Raw genomic sequence first — 22,783 nt, 5'->3', positions numbered from 1 at the left:
ATATTTAGCCCAGTTGAATGTTATATCTGCAGAACAATCAGAATAATGGGGTCCAGATTAATGTTTCATCCAAAAGGAGTTTTTCGCCGCACAATTTTGTGACTATGAGCAGACAGGTATATCAGGAAAACGTAATTGAATATTTACATTAAACACATACAAAATGTAGTATGGTTGTTATTGAATGTACAAAATGCGATGTTTAGAAATCTTAAGTTTCTCAATCTAGATTTAGTACATTATTATCTAATTTATACACACCAGTTTGCAGTACGAAACAAATAATAAAACTAAATACCATAGGCTCTAAACGTGTATAAACCATAAAATTTTATGAATATTGAGTTACCTATACTTACTACAGACAATCCCAGAATCGATAAATTGACCGCCGCCATATTGACAATCACGTGACCTGAAGAATCTGATAGACTACAGCGTTCAAAGATCTCACAATAAACAAAGATTGGACGCATAAATGAACTATATTTCACATCGTTAATAATAAAAAATGACTTTAAATGATACACGCTAGATTTCTGACATATGTGTTTCTGCAACAATTTTCAGTGACAACACGCCATGTTTGATGCTGAAAAAGCTGGGGAGGGGGGTCACGAACTACTTTCAGTAATACCTTTGCTAAAAACATAATTATTTCTTTATTGCACTTAATTATTTGATTATAATTTTAAAAGTTATATTAGCATCTAAAGTCTGGGGTAAACTTTTTGATTTTTTGCGTTAATAGTTTCGGAGATATTATTTAGCGAAACTTTGAAAGATTTATGGCAGACGTACACAATTTTATTTAAAATCAGATATAGGCCTTTATTATGTATTCATAATGAGAATGCAGTACTGCTTCAGCAGCTGGAGTTCACTTGTTTATTTTTAACAACGTCTAGTTCCGGAGATACTAATTAAGATAATTTATAACATTCAAGACCGAGGCAGACTTTTTTTATTGAATAGTACATATCTTTTTGTTTTTCTAATTATTTATTTTTTTCTTATTAAACAATTGAAACAGTTATAGTTGAATGAGTGTACTATCCTTTAAAGTATTTCATGCCTTGTGTAAATTGTTGAATTATATTTAAGATATTTTTATTAAATTATACAATTGAACGCTTCTTTTAAATTTATATCAATTTATATCCTTAATGTTGTTTCATTTTGATTTCCAAAGGTGTTGTGAACCACATTTACCGCATATGTTATTCCCTTGTTCTTTTTGTGAACACATACAGTTTACTTGTATATGTTAGGAAATGATGTAATACTGTAGCTTACTTTTGCTAATCAAAATATATTTTGAATCCGTTCTTACATTTGTTCAAATATCTTCAGAAAAAAAACATACTAGTGTAATAGTCAATTACTAAGTAGCTGATACATTTCTTCAATGAGACTTTTTAAGATATGTTAACAAAAGTGTTAGTCAACATATAAAAGTTATAGTAATTGCTTTGTAAAACCACATAGTGTTTGTATTCAGTACAATTGATATATATAGAAAAAAGATCAAATTTCATTCAGAATGAGATATCCTTCACACATTGTTATGCCGTATCGGTAAAAGTATATTATTGTTTTTATGAATTAATTTTGAAATTCAAAACTGTAATGAATGAAAATTAGCAACTGCATGTATGCGATTGTTTCGAAGGGTCTGTTTACATGCCTGTTACTTATAGCTACGAATCATGTGAAACACAATCCTTAATGGGCATGGTTGGCGAATGTAAGTTAATTAAGTTAAAAAACAACACTTAATTTATGTTGAAAACTCATTTACAATTTCGATTATCTGTTGGTTAAACCCTTTCAAACGAATTTTAAGCCATGACATATGACTATTGCGCATCTTCGGTGAACGATACATGTTCAAAGATTAGACGATTAGTTTACGGGTTTGCAATTTAGAATGGCAGCAAAACTCTTCCGAAAAACACATACACAAATATTTTTATGGCTTCCTTCACTATTCAAATTGCAATAAAAGACTTGCTTTGAGTTGGCAGACCAACCAAATGCAGTGGCGGCGGGATCAAGTTTCAAATGGAACATGATCGTTTTTGGTTTCTCACATTTCGTAATTTAAAGCTTACGTATGTGTAAAAAGCGGTTGTATGATCATACGAAAATTGTTTTAAGTATTAATTTGACCTCAACTGGCGTAATCACTGAGAAGAAATGTAAGCCGTCTAGAATGTCATGCAAATTGCGGCACAAACTTTTGAGCGTTAATGTCGGCAATATTTTTTATTTTGTGTAACATTGACACCTTTGTATGTTCGCTTCATTTGAACAACATAATTGCATTTTCTTAACTTTGTTGAACATTTAGAAAGTCGTGAGTGAAAGTGTTTTGAAATGCATTTGCTATTGAGAAACGTACTACACGTTTTTGGTCGGACTTTAAATGGAGACATCCTGAATATAAGAGGTAGACAAAGGAAACCAACAGGCTCCCGTCCAAAAGTTTTCAAATGATTTTTTCTTGCTTAAAACCTGAGATTGCATTTTACGATTTAAGGGATAACATTGATTCAATACACATTAACTAAAATTTACAATGTTGGAAAGTGTGATTCAAAACGTGGAATTGGTTGTTGGAAAACGGAAAAGCAGCTTTGTCAACCAAATAAATTTGATATTGACCCTAATACAGGGCAGTATGTCCACCTAATGGACAGTCTGTCCGTTTAATGGTTTAATGGTAAGGCGTTATGTACATTTATCGATTGATTTACAGCGATTGTATACATAGTCATTATAATCCGTGTCTACTTCGTGCTACACACGTGCTTTTATCTAAACTGATACGGACACGAGATCGCGTACTGGTACATTGAACAAACGAATTTGATAATATAACTTCAAACAGATTTTGTGGGTAAACATTGCATCATGGATTATATGTGTAAACTTCAATCAGAATCGTCTAAAGATCAGAGGAAATAATACATTTGTCCACACAAGGTATTGTTCCTCGTCAATACTTCGAGCACCATTAGTTATAAAATGCGCTTATTCTATCGGGTTCAGATGTCACATTAAAGGGTCCTTTTCACAGATTTTGGCATGTATTGAAGTGTGTCATTAAATGCTTTATATTAATAAATGTAAACATTGGATCTAATGAGCTCCAATAAAAAAGAATACAATTTATAAAAAAAATAAAATAAATAACCGTCAACAGGGCCCGAACACTGACCCCTGGAGTCCTGGAGTAAACGTTAACCATTTAGACCACTCGGCCAACCGATGACGGATGCATTTTATAGTTTATATAAGCAATCCTCGTAGTTTCACAAAATATAACGACAGCAACAGAACTCTCCAAATTATTCAATCGTTTCGCGTTGCAACGCTTTATAATTTTCAGGTTTTTAAATCGTCAAAAGATGCATGTAATGGCTATTTTAAAGCATGGTAAATGTTCAGTTTTACTGTTTCCTCACAGATATCATAACTAAAACGAAAATTTGCGAATCTGAAACAAATTTTTAATTTTATTTTGTCAATTTACCAAACCGTGAAAAGACCCCTTTAAAACATACGTCAAGGACGATCATCACATACATCAAATACATCACAGATAATTTCATTAAAAAACATGTGAAGTAGTGTAAGTTCTCGACAGAGAACAGTGCATTAATTATTCGATAATTGACTATCATTTACACGAAAACACACACACAGAAACAGAACAAAGGCAAATGTTATTGATCTTGAGGTATCAGGAACAGGGCACTTGTCAGTTAAGAGACTTTGCAGAACGCGCGTAATCAGCCAATTCAAGTTACACGTTAGAGACCTTGAGCATTCATTCACACATATATATAGCTTGCATTTCTTGTTTATCGATTAAGATCGCCAATAATTTGTTTCGTGCGGAGAATATTCGAAGTGTATAGCGGTAGTGTTTAATTTATCAAACTTAAATCATGGCCAAATAAGTATTGCTCTCGACGGAGGTCGTTGAATACACTTTACTTTGTGAAAATTAATACGAGGATTTACATCGAAAAGGTATTTTTATCGAAACCTTGCCATTTTAACATTGTAAGATATATTGGTGATAGTATTACTATTTTATATTTAAAAACATGTGTAGTATACATGTACGCACTTGTGATCAGGACGGCGAGGCTATCGTCCGAGCGTTCGTTAGTCTTTCTAACCTTATCACGTTATCATCATGATGATACAACAAGTTATTTTTTTATATTGACTTCTATATGGAATGTAATATGTCACGATTGAACGCCTTCAGTATTTGATTGACAAAGCTCACAACTCCGAAATAACATTGTATCCACCCAGTTTAGGATCGTAAACAGTTCCCACTTTTGTCTCTCACTGTACATAAAGTAAAAATTAGCTATGAAGTTAACCAATAAACATACACTTGTTTGACAGTTAATTGGGTCATAGTAATTACGTAGATCCAATAACGATCTAATTACGACGCTAATAAAAGTACATAAACATCATATATACAGTTGTGAATTAATTTGTGTAATCACGGCCTTTTTAAAATGCACTTACGCGACAAGCTGTTTATTGCTTGAACCAAGCTTCTTGTTGTGTTCTGTTCTTTCAAATCATACAAACATGAATGTTGGATTCCTCGATTGGTAGGTACTGTATACAGCGCTGGGGTTCTCAAAATAATGTATGTTTAGAAAGCCTTCTCATTGGTGTTAAGTCGACATATTCCCCTTCTCATATGCCTTTAGTGAACATCAAACTTTTTTATTTGAAGTTTGTTTAGGTTACGTTTCCTAAAACTGGACTCGAGTGCGAACATAAATATTGACGAAGTCAGGGTACATGTAGAATGTTCTTTGTTGGCAGGTTGGTATGTAAATCGATGGTGTGTATTTGTCCATATGCTCGAAACGATATCAGAAATCGAAAACATTTTTTATTAATCGTTTACTTTCACAGCTTGGGTATATAACACACTGTTTTCACAAATTAAAATAAATACATACATGATGATGTGCTCAATACACTCAATACAGAAGTGCTTTTATGAAGACATTTGCATGCTTACCTCGTTAAATTGGCGGATGTTGTGATTACAGTAATTCTTTTATCTATCAAGGTAATAGAGACACACAAACATGTATCTTGCTTAGTTAATGAAAAATAAAGATCCGAAGAAAAGTGTATTCCTGTTTTATTTTATTTTTAATATTTAATTCTTAGAATCTTAAAACATACGTGTACAATTTGCAAATCTTTAACTGTCGATGCAAAGTAGATTTGGGTAGATGAAACTGTTCAGGATATAACTCGCTTCAAATGATTTAAACGAACAAACGATCATTAAATGTACACTGAAGTCATAATCAATGTTGTTGTTTTCCAGAACGGAAGTAAAAACAATGGCACCAAAAGGAAAGGAAGTGGGTTTCGTATCGCGCCCTTTGCCGGCCTGGCTGCGCTTCTACCTGTATGGAATGCACGGACTTCTCGATGAAATCGTGTTCACTGCTCTTTTCGACTTTATATTCACGCCAGAAGGAAATTCGTCTTTGAAAGGTGACTAAATAATAGTACGCTAACATCACTTTTTGTTCGAAGTGGTACACACCTATTATTGCATGTTTTTAATTGTGTAAACATGACAGTTTTGTCTAATGTCTCATATCATCTCATCTTCATCTGTGGTCCCATCTGGGACATAGGACGCCAACCAGCTTCCTCCAGGCGTCTCGGTTCTGGGCGAGTCTCTCCAGCTGCCCCCATGTTTGGCCCATCTGCTAAGCATCTGTATCCAGGTCACGTCGCCAGATGTTTCTAGGCCGCCCTTTCTTCCTTTTCCCTTGGGGGTTCCATGTAAGATATTGCCTTATCGTATTGGATGCAGGCTTGCGAAGGGTGTGGCCTATCCACCGCCAACATCTCTGAAGGACGTCTTCTTCAACTGGCTGCTGGTTTGTTCTTCTCCATAATTCTTCGTTGGTGATCTTGTCTGGCCAGCGGATCTTGCGGATCTTCATGAGGCAGGTGTTGATGAAGACCTGTATTTTCTTTATGGTGGTGACAGTGGTTCTCCAGGGCTCTGCTTCATAGAGGAGTAGTGGCTTCACGATGTAAATAAACTTATAAATAAAGATCCTAATCTTGGTGGTGATGCCAATTGCGCTGGATCCAGCTGATGGAAGGCTGCTCGCGCTTTACCGATGCGGGTCCTGACATCTGCATCCGTTCCTCCATGGTTGTCCAGAATGCTGCCGAGATAGGTGAAGCTGTCCACCTCCTTCAGCGCCTCGCCTTGGACTTTGATGGGTGTGTTGTTGGATGCGTTGGTCCTGAACACCTTGCTCTTCCCTCTGTTGATGGTGAGGCCCAGTCTAGCTAGGTTGTCGGCTACCATGTTTGTCTTTTCCTGCATCTGTTTTTGGGTGTGGGAGAGAAATGCCAAATCATCGGCAAAGTCGATGTCTTCCAACTGTTTTCAGAGTGTCCACTGAATTCCAAGAATTCCAAGAATTCACTGCTTCTTTCACGTTTTGCCACTTATGCTCTATCGTCTCTACTTCAAGCAGCTCTTCTAGGACCTGGAACTTGTTGGAGAGAGTGACCTTGAACTCTTCTTGCTTCCAGGTGTCTTTCAGTGTGGCAGTGTCGTACTGTTTGCGTTTGCTGGGCCCCCTGTCCAACTCTTCTTCAGCTTTAGTTTCAATCGGGCGACAAGGAGATGATGGTCCGAAGACACGTGTGCTCCCCGCTCAACACGTACATCCTGAAGAGAGCGACGAATCTTCCTTGCGATGCACAAATGGTGAATCTGGTTCTCCGTTGACAGGTCTGATGACACCCAAGTTGCCTTGTGTATCCTTCTGTAATGGAAAACCCTTCCTTCGAAGACCAGGTTACTTGTGGCGCACAGGGCAGCGAATCTCTCCACGTTGTCGTTCATCTCGCATAACCCTTGCTTCCCCATGATCTCCTCATATCCTCGGTTGTCACTGCCGATCTTGGCATTTAAGTCACCCATTAGAATGATGATGTTTCTCTTTGGTCTGTCTTGTATGATTGTTGACAGTCTATTGTAAAAGTTGTCCTCATCCTCTTTACTGTCGTTTGTCGGGGCGTAGCGCTGGATTATGTCCACGTTGATCCTATTCTTCTTAGTAAGGAAAGAGGCCGTCATAATCCGTGGTCCGTCTGCCTCCCACCCGATGAGCGCGCTCTGTGCTGACATGGAAAGCATCAGGGCTACTCCCTGGGTGTGTGCTGCATCCTCCTGCTCGTGCCTCGAGAACAACAGTAACTCACCGGAAGTCTGTCGCCTCTGCCCAGAGCCATTCCATCTTGATTCCTGATCCTTAGATTGGTGAAGTTGAACTTCCTCATCTCTGCGGCCACGTGTGTTGTCTTCCCGATCTCATACATGGTTCAGACATTCAATGTACCGATGATGGTTGTGGTCCTGATGGAGATGATGGTCTTCGGCCTGATGACTTCCAGTTGACACTGACTTTCACCGTCCGGCGACATACGTTCTCCAGCTGGAGGTCCACCGTCTCCCAGGCCCGTGATGTCTGTTGTTATTCTGTTTGGCGTTTCTGTAGCAATAAGGTTTCACCAGGGTATGGAAGCTGGCCCTACGCCCAACCCTCCTCCTTTTTCAGCGCAGGCTTGGGGCCGTCCTTGGTGGAGTTGTCTAATGTCTAGTCATATATAACTGCACGTTTTTGGGTGTAATATGAGCCGCGTGAAGAAAAAAGAAAAGAGTCTGCCAACACGCGTTTAGAAAAACGCGCATGTGTGACATTTTCTCGAGATCGAATATTTCTCAGTACATGGAGTGATGTAGCGAATATGTATTCTCAGGCAGTTGTTTCTTCTGTATTTTATATTGCCTGGAATATTAAATATTTAAACACTCGGTAATGTGTTTTTGTGGTGAAACAGCTTTCTTCTGGCAACGCAAGTCGATATATCCTCATTGTTATTTCATGGTGCACGCGGAATGGCCAATAAATCAGATCCCTACGGATATTGCTTTCTTCTTCCCATATGCACCTATCTTTGCATTTGTTAGGACCCTTACTCGCGCTGCTCCTTTTGGGAATACATAAAATAACATTTCTTCCACCTTGAACTTCCGTCAGTTTTATTCCTAGTATGTTTTATTGTTGCTTGGATTGTCACTATTAACCCTTCTCGGGAAAGTGTATCTAATGCGAATAGACGCATCGCTTTTGGTACCGTATTTATTGGGCGTGCGGCGGTCTATTAAATGCGCATCTAAAACGATGCAAATACCGTTGCATTTAATTCGCTTTCAATACATTTTATCGAAAAGGTTAAGGCGCAGATAACGGTGCATGTATTCAGCTAGAGAACTTCAAGAAATCTCTTCAGGACAAACTGCGTAAAGTTTTAACTGTCGGATTTGTGAATACAGATAAAAGGTTTGTTACATATAATATTTACTGTATGAATGGTAAGAGCCAAAACTAAATACAATAGACGACGTGCTTATGGAAACACTATTCCATAACAACCATAAATCATGTGCTTGCAGTTTTCCCATCGGTAACGTACTAAATTGCTGGAAATGGTAAATAGTTGATAGCCTACACAAAATCGTTGTGATTATATATATTAGCGGAGGCAAAGAACATTAATAATGTACGTGCGATATCTGACTGTGTAAGGTAACCAGAGGATAATGGTTTCTCAAGTACACATTCAGGCTGTCCATCAATGAAGTTACTATTGAATAAAGTGTGTTATTGCATGCATGGTGTGTTTCAGTTGGTGTAACAAGATAGTGCACATATAATGAATATTTGAATAGCGCCAAACAAGTTACGAGACGGAAAACTGAGGGTTTTTGAGAAACTTGGGACTATATTGCGTACTTAAAGTGATAGTATAGGCATGTTTCAATGTTGAATTGAGATAAAAAGAATTAACAGGTCAAAAGAGTTAAAGGGGCCTTTTCACAGATTTTGGCATTTTTTAACTTATTCATTAAATGCTTTATATTGATAAATGTAAACATTGGATCGTAAAAGCTTCAGTAAAAAAATCAAGAATAAAATTAAAAAAAGGAAAAGAACATTGCCCGGAGCAGGTTTCGAACCAGTGACCCCTGGAGTCCTGCCAGAGTCCTGAAGTAAAAACGCTTTAGCCTACTGAGCTATTCCGCCGAGTACACATATTGATGTGTGTGTTTCAGAGTTTATTTACAGGTCCTACTGGCCTCTTCACGAGGTTACGGTAGCCCGACCTGTTCACATATTGGACGTATTGTATACCTTATATAGGCAATCTTCGTAGTTTCACAAAATTTAACGACAAAAACAGAACTCTCCAAATTATTCAATCGTTTCGCGTTGCAACGCTTTATAATTTTTAGGTTTTAAAATCGTCAAAAGATGCATATAATGGCTATATTAGACCATGGTAAATGTTCAGTATTACTGTTTCCTCACAAATATCATAACTAAAACGAAAATTTGCGAATCTGAAACAACTTTTTTCAATTTTGTCAATTTACCAAAGCGTGAAAAGATCCCTTTAATTAAAATGTGGTTACTTACCAATTATCTGCAACTCATCTTGCTACCAGTTGTTTATTAAAAATATATTTTATATACTATATTTTACATGACTCATCCAGTCCTCTAAGCCGAAATGATCCGTAAAACAAAATTGTGTCTTTGTGTCGTATGAACGAATCTGGAATAAAACTAAATTTAGGTTCACAACGTACATGCATGATCAGTTTTCAAACGAAAGTACGGTTGATATTTAAATGCATTATTTTTTTCTTTCCAGGATATTATTTTAGTATTTTGATGTTGCATTAACAAATATAAGTGTATATGAAGTGAAAACACCAAAAATAAACAACGGTTGCGATAGACACCTATAAACTGTTAGATGCCCATAATATCACTTTAAATTCTGTAGCATAAAAAGTTGTTAAGCTAAAAATTGAAGTTTGCATTTGTGAGTTCATCAATGGAATGGAGCACGCAGTTTGAATTTCTCTATGGTGATCATAGTGAGTGTTCTGCAACCCATTTAAATATAAATAATTGCGTTACAACGGGCACTCGAAACTATCCGTAAAGTTGTGTTTGTGTATTGGATTTTAACCATGTAAACTTGTTTTATTTCATGCCAACGCGGTCAGTCAATCTACTCGAACGATCCTATATAATTAGTCAGCTTTGGCGATATATAAATATTTAGTGCACAAATAACATACACGACACACTAAGATAAACACGCAGCGTATATTGGTGAAAAACCGCAAACATAAAGGAAAGAAATCTGTAAACGCTCATTCCACTACTAATGAAGGTTCTCTGGTTCTAGGTTATTCGACGATCTTCTCGTTCTTTATCTACGGCAGCTGCAGCTTCTTCGTAGAGCGCGTCTACGTGTTCTTACACCTTCGACACGGCATCCGTTGGTACTTCCGGTTGCCGCTCTATCTACTCATCATCTACACGTGGGAGTTCGCGTTCGGTCTCGTTCTCCGTCAGTTCGACGCGTGCTCTTGGGACTACAGCCACTACCCGCTCAACTTCATGGGTCTTGTGACGCTGGTGTACGCGCCCGGATGGACGCTGCTGTGCGTCTACCAGGATATCCTGTCGCACTTCCTGCTCTCACTGCGCGTCACCACGGAGGTGCATAAGGAGGACTTGCTGCATAAGCTAGACTGAGTGCCCTCACATGAGTGTTGATAACAGCGATGATGTCATCAAACGTAACGGTGATAATAACAGAACCAATGTAAACGTTATATTTTTTCCATATGTCGGTGACCTCACACTAGCCTTAATATCAAAGATAACGCCATCAGTGCGCGAGCACATGTACATACCGCTTAGTTTTTTTCTTAGTAACGCAACACGATTTTTAATTACATCGAGGATATTTGTTGGATCCGATGGATTATCGATTTTAATTCACGAGTGATCATAGAAAATAATATTTTCACGAGTGGCGCAGCTACGAGTGAAAATATATATTTTTTATGATCACGAGTGAATTAAAATCGATAATCCACCGATTCCAACAAATTTTCTTTTTATTTAATGCATTTTTCACAGTTTATATACATTGTTTAAGAGTTTAACTAAATAATTTTGCTGGGATAATGATGCATTTCGTCAAAAAAATGACGTCATTACACAGTAAACAGTGAAAATTATCGATAATTCTCACTGATAATTTTCACTGTTTGAAACAGTGAAATTATCAGTTTTATTTCATTGATATTTCTATATAAACCACCGGAAAGCATTAAATAAAATTAGTACGTCACTGCATACTTGCCAAACAAAATGTAAACGCTATTTTAACCGCAAGCGCTTTTTTATTTGACGTTACTCAATTGCCAAGCTGAAAAATCGTGGTCGATCTAGTTTGAGGGTAGCTTTTTGTTCCATGTTCGAATTCGATCACACCAAGATACTCAATGGAAGTGATTTTTATAGTGATATTGATCATCGACGATATAGAGGAGCATTATTCTTGCATAATTTGCGCCATTAATCAACCATTCCCAATCACGAAATATAAGTGACCAACGATTGTCCCGCTAGGATTTTTTGAGTGACGTAATAACTGTCTAAATAGAATAATAACCGAACGCTTGTAACATTTAATGTTGAGTTTTCGTCATATAACAGCGATCACGTTCCGTTATTTGACAACCTTCTCGCAGAGTTTTGACGGGAACCAGCATGGATTGTATGTGAGAGCAAGGAACGACAACTCTGCGTGGAGATTGGTTGTTTGACTGTTATATATACTCGAAACGCCAACAAAAAGTTACATTGAGTTTTTTTAGCGTGTGCACCAGTACATCTACTTGCTTGTAAGTGAATCGCAACTTCTCGGTCTATATCGGAAAGTTATCCTCGAGTGCCCAATTTCGACGCATACAAGCAGTTTGTTGAAGTTTTGTAGCTCAATATAGGCATTTATGTAATTAATTTTGTTATTTCATTACACATTTACCTTTTATTTACACAAAATCCCTGTAATCAGAACAAGATTGTTTTATGAAACACATTTTAAATGACACAATTTATAATCCAGCCTTTGACATCATTGAGATTATCAACTAAGCATTGAATCATTTTTTGGTAAAAATGGAGAGAAGTAACTTCAATGCCAAGTGTTGAAAGTTGGCATGTAAGGAATAAAAAGACTGCCTAGTTTTATGATTGACATAATTGATTGACAGTATGGAGCACTGTGTGGTTCGGACGTTCCTTGCTTTCCACGTGAGCTTAAACACGTGACCAAACCGGAAGTCGCTGTCATCTTGTTTTACTGCGTTGATGTGCTGGGCGTCTGATTCTAGAGCAGTGCACGGGAGCTCACTTCTGTGTATTCAGAATCAGATATTAAGCTTCAATCTGTGAATCTGCATGTTAAATGGCTACAACTCTTAATTTATAAAATAGACATGGTATTTGAATACCAATGTTAAACAGCACTATGTTTTATGGTATTTATTTTGTAAACAAAACTTGTGTTCACTATGTTCACCATGCAATTAAATGAGTCTGGTTTAATTCATACCATTCCTACAGAAATCCTTTACTTTTATTGGGCACTAACTCGATAAGTGATAATAAATTTACAAGTATTTCAACGCTTTTTTCTTCTTTGAACATTTATAAAGTACATCTCTCTCTTTCTGTGTTAATAGTGAGTGTATCAGAGAATAGTAACTTTGCAGTATTTTTGTTTTGTCAAGAACTCGAGAAGATCGAAGAGCAATGATGATTTTTTCTGTATTATTAGTGAGGTATGGCTGCATTTTACTGCAAACGAGCAGTTTACTCGGTTATAATTTGTTGGTCTCAGTAAGACTATAGTAATTCTAAGTTGTCTCAATAATTTTGGTAGAATAAAGAATTGCATGAAATACATATCAAATGATGCCTGTATATTTAATTTGTGTAAATATGGTATGTGCATCACACTTGGTATTAATTATTTGATTTGTTTTAATTTTCAAGTTTGCACTTGGATACACATACCTGCAATAAGAATTATGGTGTTTCTGTACAATAAATTACATGATATTCAATGAAAATTTATTGCACATTTTCAAGTTCTTCAAAATATAATATTTTCACCATTTGTATTTACAATAAATTTTATATCATCACTATTTTTCATTTTAAGTGTGAATTTTTATAATCTGTTTGTTATTTAATTTTTGTGTTGTCAGACATATATTGTGGTTGTTACTACCTAATGCCACCCGAAGAATTCAGATTGTGCAGTGTATTTATAAGTTTCATCTTTTAATTATAGATATAAGTTTTTTCAGCACCATGCTATTTTGAATTGTTGTAGAAATAGTACTGGTGGTGCAGTTTAGGACACAATTCTTTATATAAGTTTAGAATAGTTGACGATTTTGTTTCTTTTTTTCCTATATTACATATAATAACATTAATCTTAGAAGTGATCAAATTACAACTTCCAACCTTTCCCAAGTTATCCTGACAAATGCAAACAGACACATCATGTGAAAACAGGTCGTATTCCATATGCAGCCAGTGTAGCTCCAGACCAGTCAGCCTGCGCATCCACACAGTCTGGTTAGGAGCTACCCAGACTTATTTAAATTCACAAAAGGTTTTTGTGGTCTCATTAGAGGAAATGGTAGCTTTATTTCAACCTGACCAGACAGCAAATACACTACTGGTCTCAGGCTATGCTGGCTGCATATAACATAAGACCCATTTTTGCATGCTGTAGGTCGTATGAGTTGGAGATAATACATTATCTAGCTTACCTCAATATAATGAACAGCGTATTTAGTTTGTTCAGTTAATATTGATTTTAAATTAAATAACTTTTTATGTTGAAAGTTCTTAAAGATAAGTGTTCAAGTCCTGAAAAATCTTAATCAGTTAACATAACTTAATTACTGGAACTTAAACTTTTAAGTGGTGATTATTTCTTATTCTATCTATCTATTCTAATTTTCTATCCTCTTCTCGCTAGAATAAATGAAAAATCATGATTTTAATCGTATTATTTAAAACACATAACGTCTACATCGTAAAAAGCAAGCATGAAGATTTAATAAACTATAGGCAAGAAATAAACAATAATAAATATGAAGCAAATAATATGAATTACAGTGTCGAGCATCATAATGTATTCTACATGCATACATAATGCATGCAACTGGCACGGCGTGATAACCCGAAACAACATACAGGTGGTAACTCATACAGTAATTCATAGAAATAACAATAGATGAACACCCATATTTAGCCGAGTTGAATGTTATATCTGCAGAATAATATAAAAAACTGAAACTCCAGATGCTTGAGCAGTATTGCATTCTTATGATATACAATTTGTTAGTCCTTTATTTAAGGCAAGTGACCAACTGCCAAAACAGTACAAAACCGCACAATACGAAACAACATACACACATAAAAGAATAAAGCTAGTGTCACCGCCTTGGAACGGTCAATGCAAAGCATTGGGGGTTTAAACCGGTTTTATAGCGCTTAACCTCACACTTGGCCCAGCAATATTCATGATACATATAAGTGTAAATGAAATTTAACCTCATAGCATTGAAACTCAAATTAAACAATAATAAAATAAAACAAGTGCTGTTTGTAAAACATGCATGCCCCCCATATGGGCTGTCAGTTGTAGTGGCAGCCATTGCGTGAATACGTTCTTTGGCACTGTGACCTTGACCTTTGACCTAGTGACCTGAAAATCAATATGGGTCATCAGTGAGTCATGATCAATGTACCTATGAAGTTTCATGATCCTAGGCTAAGCTTTCTTGAGTTATCATCCGGAAACCATTTTACTGTGTCAAGTCACCATGACCTTGACCTTTGACCTAGTGACCTGAAAGTCAATAGGGGTCATCTGCGAGTCATGATCAATGTATCTATGAAGTTTCATGATCCTAAGCGTAAGCGTTGTTGAGTTATCATCCGGAAACCATTTTTCAAAGTTGTGTAACCGTGACCTTGACCTTTGACCCAGTGACCTGAAAATCAATAGGGGTCATCTGCGAGTCATGATCAATGTACCTATGAAGTTTCATGATCCTAGACATAAGCATTCTTGAGTTTTCATCCAGAAACCAATTTATTTTTTCGGGTTGACGTGACCTTGACCTTTGACCTAGTGACCTGAAAATCTATAGGGGTCATCTGCGAGTCATTATCAATGTACCTATGAAGTTTCATGATCCTAGGCATAAGCGTTATTGAGTTATCATCTGGAAACCATTTTACTATTTTGGGTCACCGTGACCTTTGACCTAGTGACCTGAAAATCAATAGGGGTCATCTGCAAGTCATGATCAATTTACCTATGAAGTTTCATGATCATAGGCATAAGCATTCTTGAGTTATAATCCGGAAACCATTTTACTATTTTGGGTCACCGTGACCTTTGACCTAGTGACCTGAAAATCAATAGGGGTCATCTGCAAGTCATGATCAATGTACCTATGAAGTTTCATGATTCTAGGCCTAAGGGTTCTTAAGTTATCATCCGGAAACCATCTGGTGGACGGACGGACATATGGACAGACCGACATGTGCAAAACAATATACCCCCTCTTCTTCAAAGGGGGGCATAAACATAATTATGGATTCAAGATTAATGTATCATCCAAAAGGAGTAGTTCGCCCCACAATTGTGTGACTATGAGCAAACGGTTTTTGTGGTCTCAGAGAAAAGCGCAGCACCTGACCGGATTGCAAATAAACTGCTCTGGTGATATGCTTGCTGCATATGACATAAGACAAATTTTTGCATGCTGCAGGTCGTATTAGTTGGAGAAAATTAATTATGTAGCCTTCCTCTATGCAATGTACAGTGTATTGAGTTTGTTCAATAAATATTAATTTTTAATTAAATTCATTTTTATGTTGAAAGTTTTTTAAGATAAGTGTTCAAGTTCTTGAACTTAAGTGGTGATTATTTTGTTATTCTATATTTTTCTACCCTCTTCTCGCTAAGAATAAACGAGAAATCATGATTTTAAGTGTATTTATTGAATACATAAAATCTACATCGTAAAAAGCAAGCATGAAGATTTAATTAAAAATAGGCAAGAAATAAACAATAATAAATATGAAGAAAATAATATGAATGACAGTGAGCATCATAAAGTATTCTACATGCATACATAATGCATGCAACTGGCACGGAGTAATAACCCAAAACAACATACAGGTGGTATCTCAAACAGTAATTGATAGAAATATCAGATCAACATACATATTAAGCCCATTTGAAGGTTTTATCTTCAATACAAACATAATATGGATTCAAGATTTATCATCCAATAGGAGTATTTCGGCGCACAATTTTGTGACTATGAGCAGACGGATATATCAGGGATAAGCATAAAATTTAATATTTACATTAAACACATACAAAATGTTGTATGGTTGTTGATGAAAGTACAAAATGTGATGTTTAAAAAACTTAAGTTTTTCATTCTAGATTTAATACATTATTTTTTACTTACTACAATCACCAGTGTGCAGTACAAAACAAATCATAAAAATAAATATCATAGGTTCTTAACACTAAACGTGTATAAAACTAACCATTAAAAAATATGATGAATATTGAGTTACCAAAAATTACTACATGTATTCTGTTATGATTATTATGAATATCTTGGTCACATAGGAAAGGAAAGAAACATAATAAAATGCTTCCAGTAGTAGTGAAAATATATACATAGACATACAATAATTTGGTGTGGATGTTACTGTATAACTTGTTCAATAGCACTAATAAAAATAACTGGCTTTTGTATTGCTTAATTTGCTGGCTTCAATTTATCACATTTTCCTCCAACTTAAAAAGTTTAATTATTATTGTGTTAACAAGATGAATAGTGTACAATTGCATCAACACTAATTAACTAAATTTATGAATACATCATCTTAAACAGTTTTTTTAGCAATAATATCCCATCAATCAAGTATTTAATGCTGAATCATTTTTTCAATAAAACAAATCTTTCATTAATTTTCTTTCTTTCCAAACTTGTTCATATTATTCACTCAGCCTACTGCGGTTTCAGAAGCTATTGCATCTGATACAGTTATTTATAATCATATAAGAATATAGCTTGAGTTGTAAATGCAAATGTTAACAACAATAAAACAGTATATTAATATTGAATACAATAAAATAGCACCATCAAATGATATGGCAATTTCTCACAACACTATGTCAGAAGGTCACAACAATCCTACATGCAGATGTCAAAAATAACTCTGTGTGTAGTAATACATACATGTTAGAACATAATGATGACCAGATAATCTAACTGGCTAAGCAAAACAAAAAGTTGTCTTTATCTTTGTATAAACCTTATAGATATTAAACCAAGTTAAGAGTTGCTTTGTTATCACACAAACATTAATTAACAGGATGATCATATGCAATCAACTGTACAAGTTTAGGTAATATCGATTTCCGTACATATTATAACAGATTCAAAATACATGTGTACCAATAAGATTTTAACAGATATTTATTAAAATGTTGCTTTACACAAAAGTGACCTAGTTAACTCGATTTTGACCGAATACAACCCAGTTTCGAACTCAGCCATGATATAATTGTGACAGTATTGGGCGATAAATATGACCTCTAGAGTGTTCCCATGGTTTTTCAAAAGCCAAATACAAGCAACTACCATGCACCATGGTGACCATGTTTTTCAATGGACCAAAACCATTTCCAAACGATGCCAAAATGTAATTGGGATTCATTTTCTGACCAGGTTTCAAGAAGACCTAGTGACCTAGTTTTTGATACCATGTGACCCAGTTTCAACTCGGCCGAGATATCAATGGTACAAGTATTCTGAGCAAGTTTCATGATGATTGGGCACTAACTTTGGCCTCAAAAGTGGTTAAAAGGCAAATGTATATGACGCATGCCAAACTATGGACAAAAGGCGATGACAAAAACTCGCCATGACCATATTGTGCACTAGTCAGCTAAAAATACTTGAAGTACGTATTCTGGAAATATCAAATTTCCTTGTTACACACATTACTCATGAAGAAATCCTTGAGAGTTACAGCTATACTCTGTTATAAAACAGATACTGTACTAAAATTGGCAATAGTGTGTACCAGTACAAGAAAAAAATGCTGTACCCTTTCATCTTGGTCAAATTTACATGTTATAAGTTAAGATAAACACAAATAAAACAATAACAAAATAGATTAAACAATTGAGACAGAATAATGAAATACCAAATTACTGAACAATAATCAATAACAAGATATGGCAATAATTTAGTTAAAAGCTGGTGCAAATAAATGTAACACTTCTGATATTAAAACAAATGCTAAGAACCAATGTGAAAGAAACAAATTTGCCTAAACTATATTTTATGGATAAACAATAATCTAAATTACAAATAAAACAATAAGCAAGGCAGAATCACATAAGAAGAAATATTACAAACAAGATCATAATTTTATCATAAACTAGTAATGAATAACATGAACTTAAGTCAACAAATGACTGGTTTTAAGTTTCAAATGAATGTTAACTGAATCATTTTAATTGATGATGAATTTTGATCAAATCAAATAAAGCGAATGAAACATGTCAAGAGTAATAAATAATATCTAAAGTAAATCTATATCAAAAGAGATTCAATTAATTTAGAAACAAAAAACAGGAGGGACTGAAAGGCCCAAAGTAACTCACCTAAGATACTAAGAAACTGACCTGTTCTTTGCAGCCCAAGATATCATTAGAACAAATGTTCTTACCAAGTTTTATGAAGAGTGAACTATAAATGTAACTTTTAGAGTGCTAACAAGGTTTTACTATAACCATATAAGGATAAAATCCCCGCCCTCTGGCAGCCATGTATTAGAACAAACCGGAACCATTTCCAAACTCTTCCAAGATATCGTTAAAACAAATCTTCTGACCAAGTTTCATGACGATTGGTCAATGAATGTGACTTTTAGAGTGTTAACAAGTTTTTACTATAGCCATATAAAGAAAAATGCCCCGCCCAGTGATGGCCATTTTTTTCAACCTTTTTCAAACTTGTCCAAGATATGATTGGGACAAATCTTCTGACCAAGTTTCATTAGGATCGGACAATAAATGTGTACTCTACAGTGCTAACAGATTTTTTTTTATAGCAATATATAGAAATATTTTAGGAAAAATGCCCCGCCCCCTTGCCACAATGTTTTTCAAGCAACTGGAAGCAATTTCTTACTCGTCAAAAATATAATTGGGAAAAATCTTCTGACTAAGTTTCATGATGATCCAACAATAAATGTGGCCTCTAGAGTGTTATTAAGGTTTCACTTAAGACATATAAGGAAAAATTCCCCGCCATGCGGCCATGTTTTTCAACAGATCAGAACCATTTTCGAAGTCATCCAAAATATCATTGGAACAAATGTTCACACCAAGTTTCATGAAGATTGGACAATTAATATTACTTTTAGAGTGTTAACAAGTTTTAACTCAAGCCATATAAGGAAAAATGCCCCCCCCCTTGCAGCCATGTTTTTCAACCAACTAGATAAATTTCAAACTATCAATGGGACAAATCTTCTGACCAAATTTCCTGAAGATCATAAATAAATGTGGCCTCCAGAGTGTAAACAAGGTTTTACTATTACAGCCATATATAGCCATTTAAGGAAAAATGACCCTCCCACTAGCGGCCATGTTTTTCAAGCAACCGAAACCATATTTAAACAGTCCAAGATATCATTGGGACAAATCTTCTAAACAAGTTTCATGATGATTGGACAATACATTTTGTTCTCTAGAGTGCTAACAAGGTTTTACTATAGCCATATAAGGATAAAATGCCCCGACCCTGGTGGCCATGTTTTTCAAACAACCGGAACCATTTTTGAACTCGTCCAAGATATCATTGGCACAAATCTTCTGTCCAAATTTTATGAAAATTCGGACAATAGTGGTAAATGTGGCCTCTAGAGTGTTAACAAGGCAACTGTTGATGCCCCACAACACAAGACGGATAACAGGTGATCATAAAGCTCATCATGAGCACATTTTGCTCAGGTGAGCTAAAACCATGTCATGGAGCCTCAAAGATCTACACAAACAAAAATCACATAATGCAACAAGTTGGATATAACAAGAGATTGCCAAGCAATATGGTCCCCTACCAGTGAAACTCCACCATTTTCAGATTTTTTTTATTTTTTTTATATTTGTTGCCATAGCAACCAGAATTCTTGACGTAGGAACAAAATGAAATGGCATGCATAATGTCCATATTACCATCTGTCCATGTTTCAAGTTTCATGAAAAAATATGAAGAACTTTTAAAGTTATTGCAGGATCCAGAAAAGTGTGAAGGACTGACAGACTGACTGACGGACAGAGTGCAAACCATAAGTCCCCTCCGGTTTAACCAGTAGGGGACAATAACAACAGCATGGCCATGGGCCTAAAGGCGTTCACCTGAGACCCTAAGGGACTAAACTATTCTGATGATGTGGAGCTCAAAATAATGAAAGTACTGTATGAAACATAAATATTTCATTTCTTGGTCCATTTGTATGCTTGAACTTGGCTGAGATATATGGTTATAACAAATGTTCTTAATGGATTCATGAAGATTTGACAAGGAAAGTGACTTCAAGAGTACAAATATGTAGTTATTTTTATTTGACCTCATCATCTACTCTTAAAAGAAAGTTTCAAACTCAGAGGAAATTCCATAAGGGAAAATGTTCTGACCAAAGTTCAGAAGGATTGCCGAATAAACATGGGCATTCGAGCCTTAACATGGATTCATGTAAGCAACATAAGCAACTGCCCCGCCTGCTGATGACCATGTTTTTCAAGGGTCCTGAGCCATTTTCAAAATTCAGCCAATATATCATTAGAACAAATTAGCTGACCAAGTTTAATATAGATTGAACAATGAATGTTGAATCTAGACTGTTTACAAGGTAAATGTTCACGAGGCAAGACGGATGTGCACAACTGACAAAGGGCAATCACAAAAGCTCACCAAGAGAACATTGTGCTCAGGTGAGCTAAAAGCAATATCGAAGAACATTATCAACTATTTCGAACACAATTGTAAACCATTGGCAAAAAAATCGTCTTCAAAATTATATCAATATGAAGTACATTTGAAGTGAGCTTTTGACCAACCAAAATTGTTCTGGCAAAGTGCCCAAAATTTCTTGGAAGACACTTTACAATCAAACACTTCTTTCCAAACAATGTGTGACAATATCAAAGCACTGTACAATAACCAAAAAACTATTAATGCATGGTTCTAAACCACAAATTTATTGCCCACTGAATCAAAGATACAGTACTAATATACAGATGCACTGTTCTAAACCACAAATTTCTCGCCTGCTGAGTAGGGCGGGGGTGGTCCATGGGGCCAAGGGGGCGTTACCCTAGGTCCCATCCTATGAATATCACGGGGCTGAGAAGGGACCTGGGGCATCGGACCCTCTTTGGCACTCTCGCTGGGCTGTGGATGCACCGCGTCGTCTGGTCTCTTGTTTTGTATCGACCGACTGGATTCATTACGGGTCGGAGGCACTGGTTGAGAATGATCGACTGTATCGTCACACAAAGCTGCTCTTTGATCACTTTGAACATTCCTCGACTGAGTTAGACTTATCTTCTCAATGTCGTTGTCAATTCTCTGAAATGCGTTCGAGTCGTACAGTCTGCTTGTGGCGAGTTTATCACTTGAAGGGTTAAAGAACCCCAAAGGTGGTCCGTACTGCATCGTTCCAGTCCCCATCTGGTCATCAGTGGTGGTGTCGTCCTCAGTTGTGTCCGAATATGAGGATTCGTTATCACTTGTGTGGTCAGTGGTGGAGTCCATTGGGGCCATAACCCTCTGGCCCCCACCTAAGGGAGGTAAAACTCTAATTGTCTCCCTTAGTGGAGTGATCTCTCTTGGTTTAGTCCTGTCTATGTCTTTCACTGGTGACCGTCTGCTCTGCTGCGACTTTCCAGCTGAGAATTTTCTTTCCAGCTTGTTTGGTTCATAGTCGAAATCATACACAACATACCTGAAATTGAGGACATTGTTAAAACAAGAGATGTGTTCGTCAGAAACACAATGTCCCCTAATGCGCAGCTTTGAAGCCATATATATGACCTTTGACCTTGAAGGATGACTTGACTTTCACCACTAAAAATGTGCAGCTCCATGAGATACACATGCATGCCAAATATCAAGTTGCTATCTTCAATATTGCAAAAGTTATGACCAATGTTAAAGTTTTGGTTAAAGTTTTGGGACACACACAGTGACACACACATACAATGACAGACAGGCCAAAAACAATATACCCCCGATCATTCGATCCGGGGGCATAAAAATAACACCTACATATTATAACTTCTGTATTTGATTGGATATATAAAATGTGACTGATATTCAAATATGGTAACACAATATCTGTAATTTTATCTGCTCCTGTGACAATATTGTGGACATATTCTAGTATTTCTCTAAATGTTTAAGGCAAGGATAGAATGATGGAGACTTACTGTACTTTATTATTCCCCTTTAAGCTTCATGATATAGAGTTTCATTTCAATCCATTCAATAAGTGCCGAGTTATAATCCACAAAAGACAAGAAGCATACGAAAAATAAGAAGAGGGCAATAGTTCCCAAAATACTGAAAACAAGGTTGGAGTTCTTATCCTCTGAATTTACTCTACAT

At 36.0% G+C, this 22,783-nt stretch overlaps 2 protein-coding genes across 5 annotated transcripts in view; one reads left to right on the top strand and one right to left on the bottom strand.

The window, feature by feature from the left end:
* Positions 1–2,820: 2,820 nt before the first annotated feature.
* Positions 2,821–13,436, top strand: LOC127880719 (transmembrane protein 229A-like). Of its 2 annotated transcripts, none has more exons than XM_052428079.1 (3): positions 2,821–2,988; positions 5,390–5,562; positions 10,369–13,189. In XM_052428079.1, the coding sequence occupies exons 2-3, from the start codon at positions 5,406–5,408 to the stop codon at positions 10,719–10,721; spliced, it is 510 nt and encodes a 169-aa protein (XP_052284039.1). In that variant the 5' UTR covers positions 2,821–2,988; positions 5,390–5,405; the 3' UTR covers positions 10,722–13,189. The 2 variants fall into 2 exon arrangements, with proteins under 2 accessions (XP_052284039.1, XP_052284047.1); XM_052428087.1 differs by lacking the exon at positions 2,821–2,988 and adding an exon at positions 3,870–4,041 and having other exon boundaries at positions 10,369–13,436.
* Positions 13,437–16,056: 2,620 nt separating this feature from the next.
* Positions 16,057–22,783, bottom strand: part of LOC127880644 (uncharacterized) — a 62,054-nt gene continuing 55,327 nt past the window's right edge. For all 3 annotated transcript variants that reach the window (XM_052427967.1, XM_052427982.1, XM_052427974.1), the window contains one exon: positions 16,057–22,121. In XM_052427967.1, the coding sequence (XP_052283927.1) occupies positions 21,425–22,121 (697 nt within the window). In that variant the 3' untranslated portion in view covers positions 16,057–21,424. The remainder of the gene's footprint in view (positions 22,122–22,783) is intronic.

Source organism: Dreissena polymorpha, chromosome 1 (genome assembly GCF_020536995.1).
Source record: "Dreissena polymorpha isolate Duluth1 chromosome 1, UMN_Dpol_1.0, whole genome shotgun sequence".
Lineage (NCBI taxonomy): Eukaryota > Metazoa > Mollusca > Bivalvia > Myida > Dreissenidae > Dreissena > Dreissena polymorpha.
The sequence above is the reverse complement of the archived record's forward strand: the minus strand, read 5'-3'. Positions and strand labels throughout refer to the sequence as shown.

Bases quoted from the DNA above. Each gene is read 5' to 3' on its own strand.
- LOC127880719 (XM_052428087.1), top strand. From the start codon at position 5,406: ATGGCACCAAAAGGAAAGGAAGTGGGTTTCGTATCGCGCCCTTTGCCG. The intron at 5,563-10,368 runs GTGACTAAATAA...CTCTGGTTCTAG, and splicing joins AGGAAATTCGTCTTTGAAAG to GTTATTCGACGATCTTCTCG.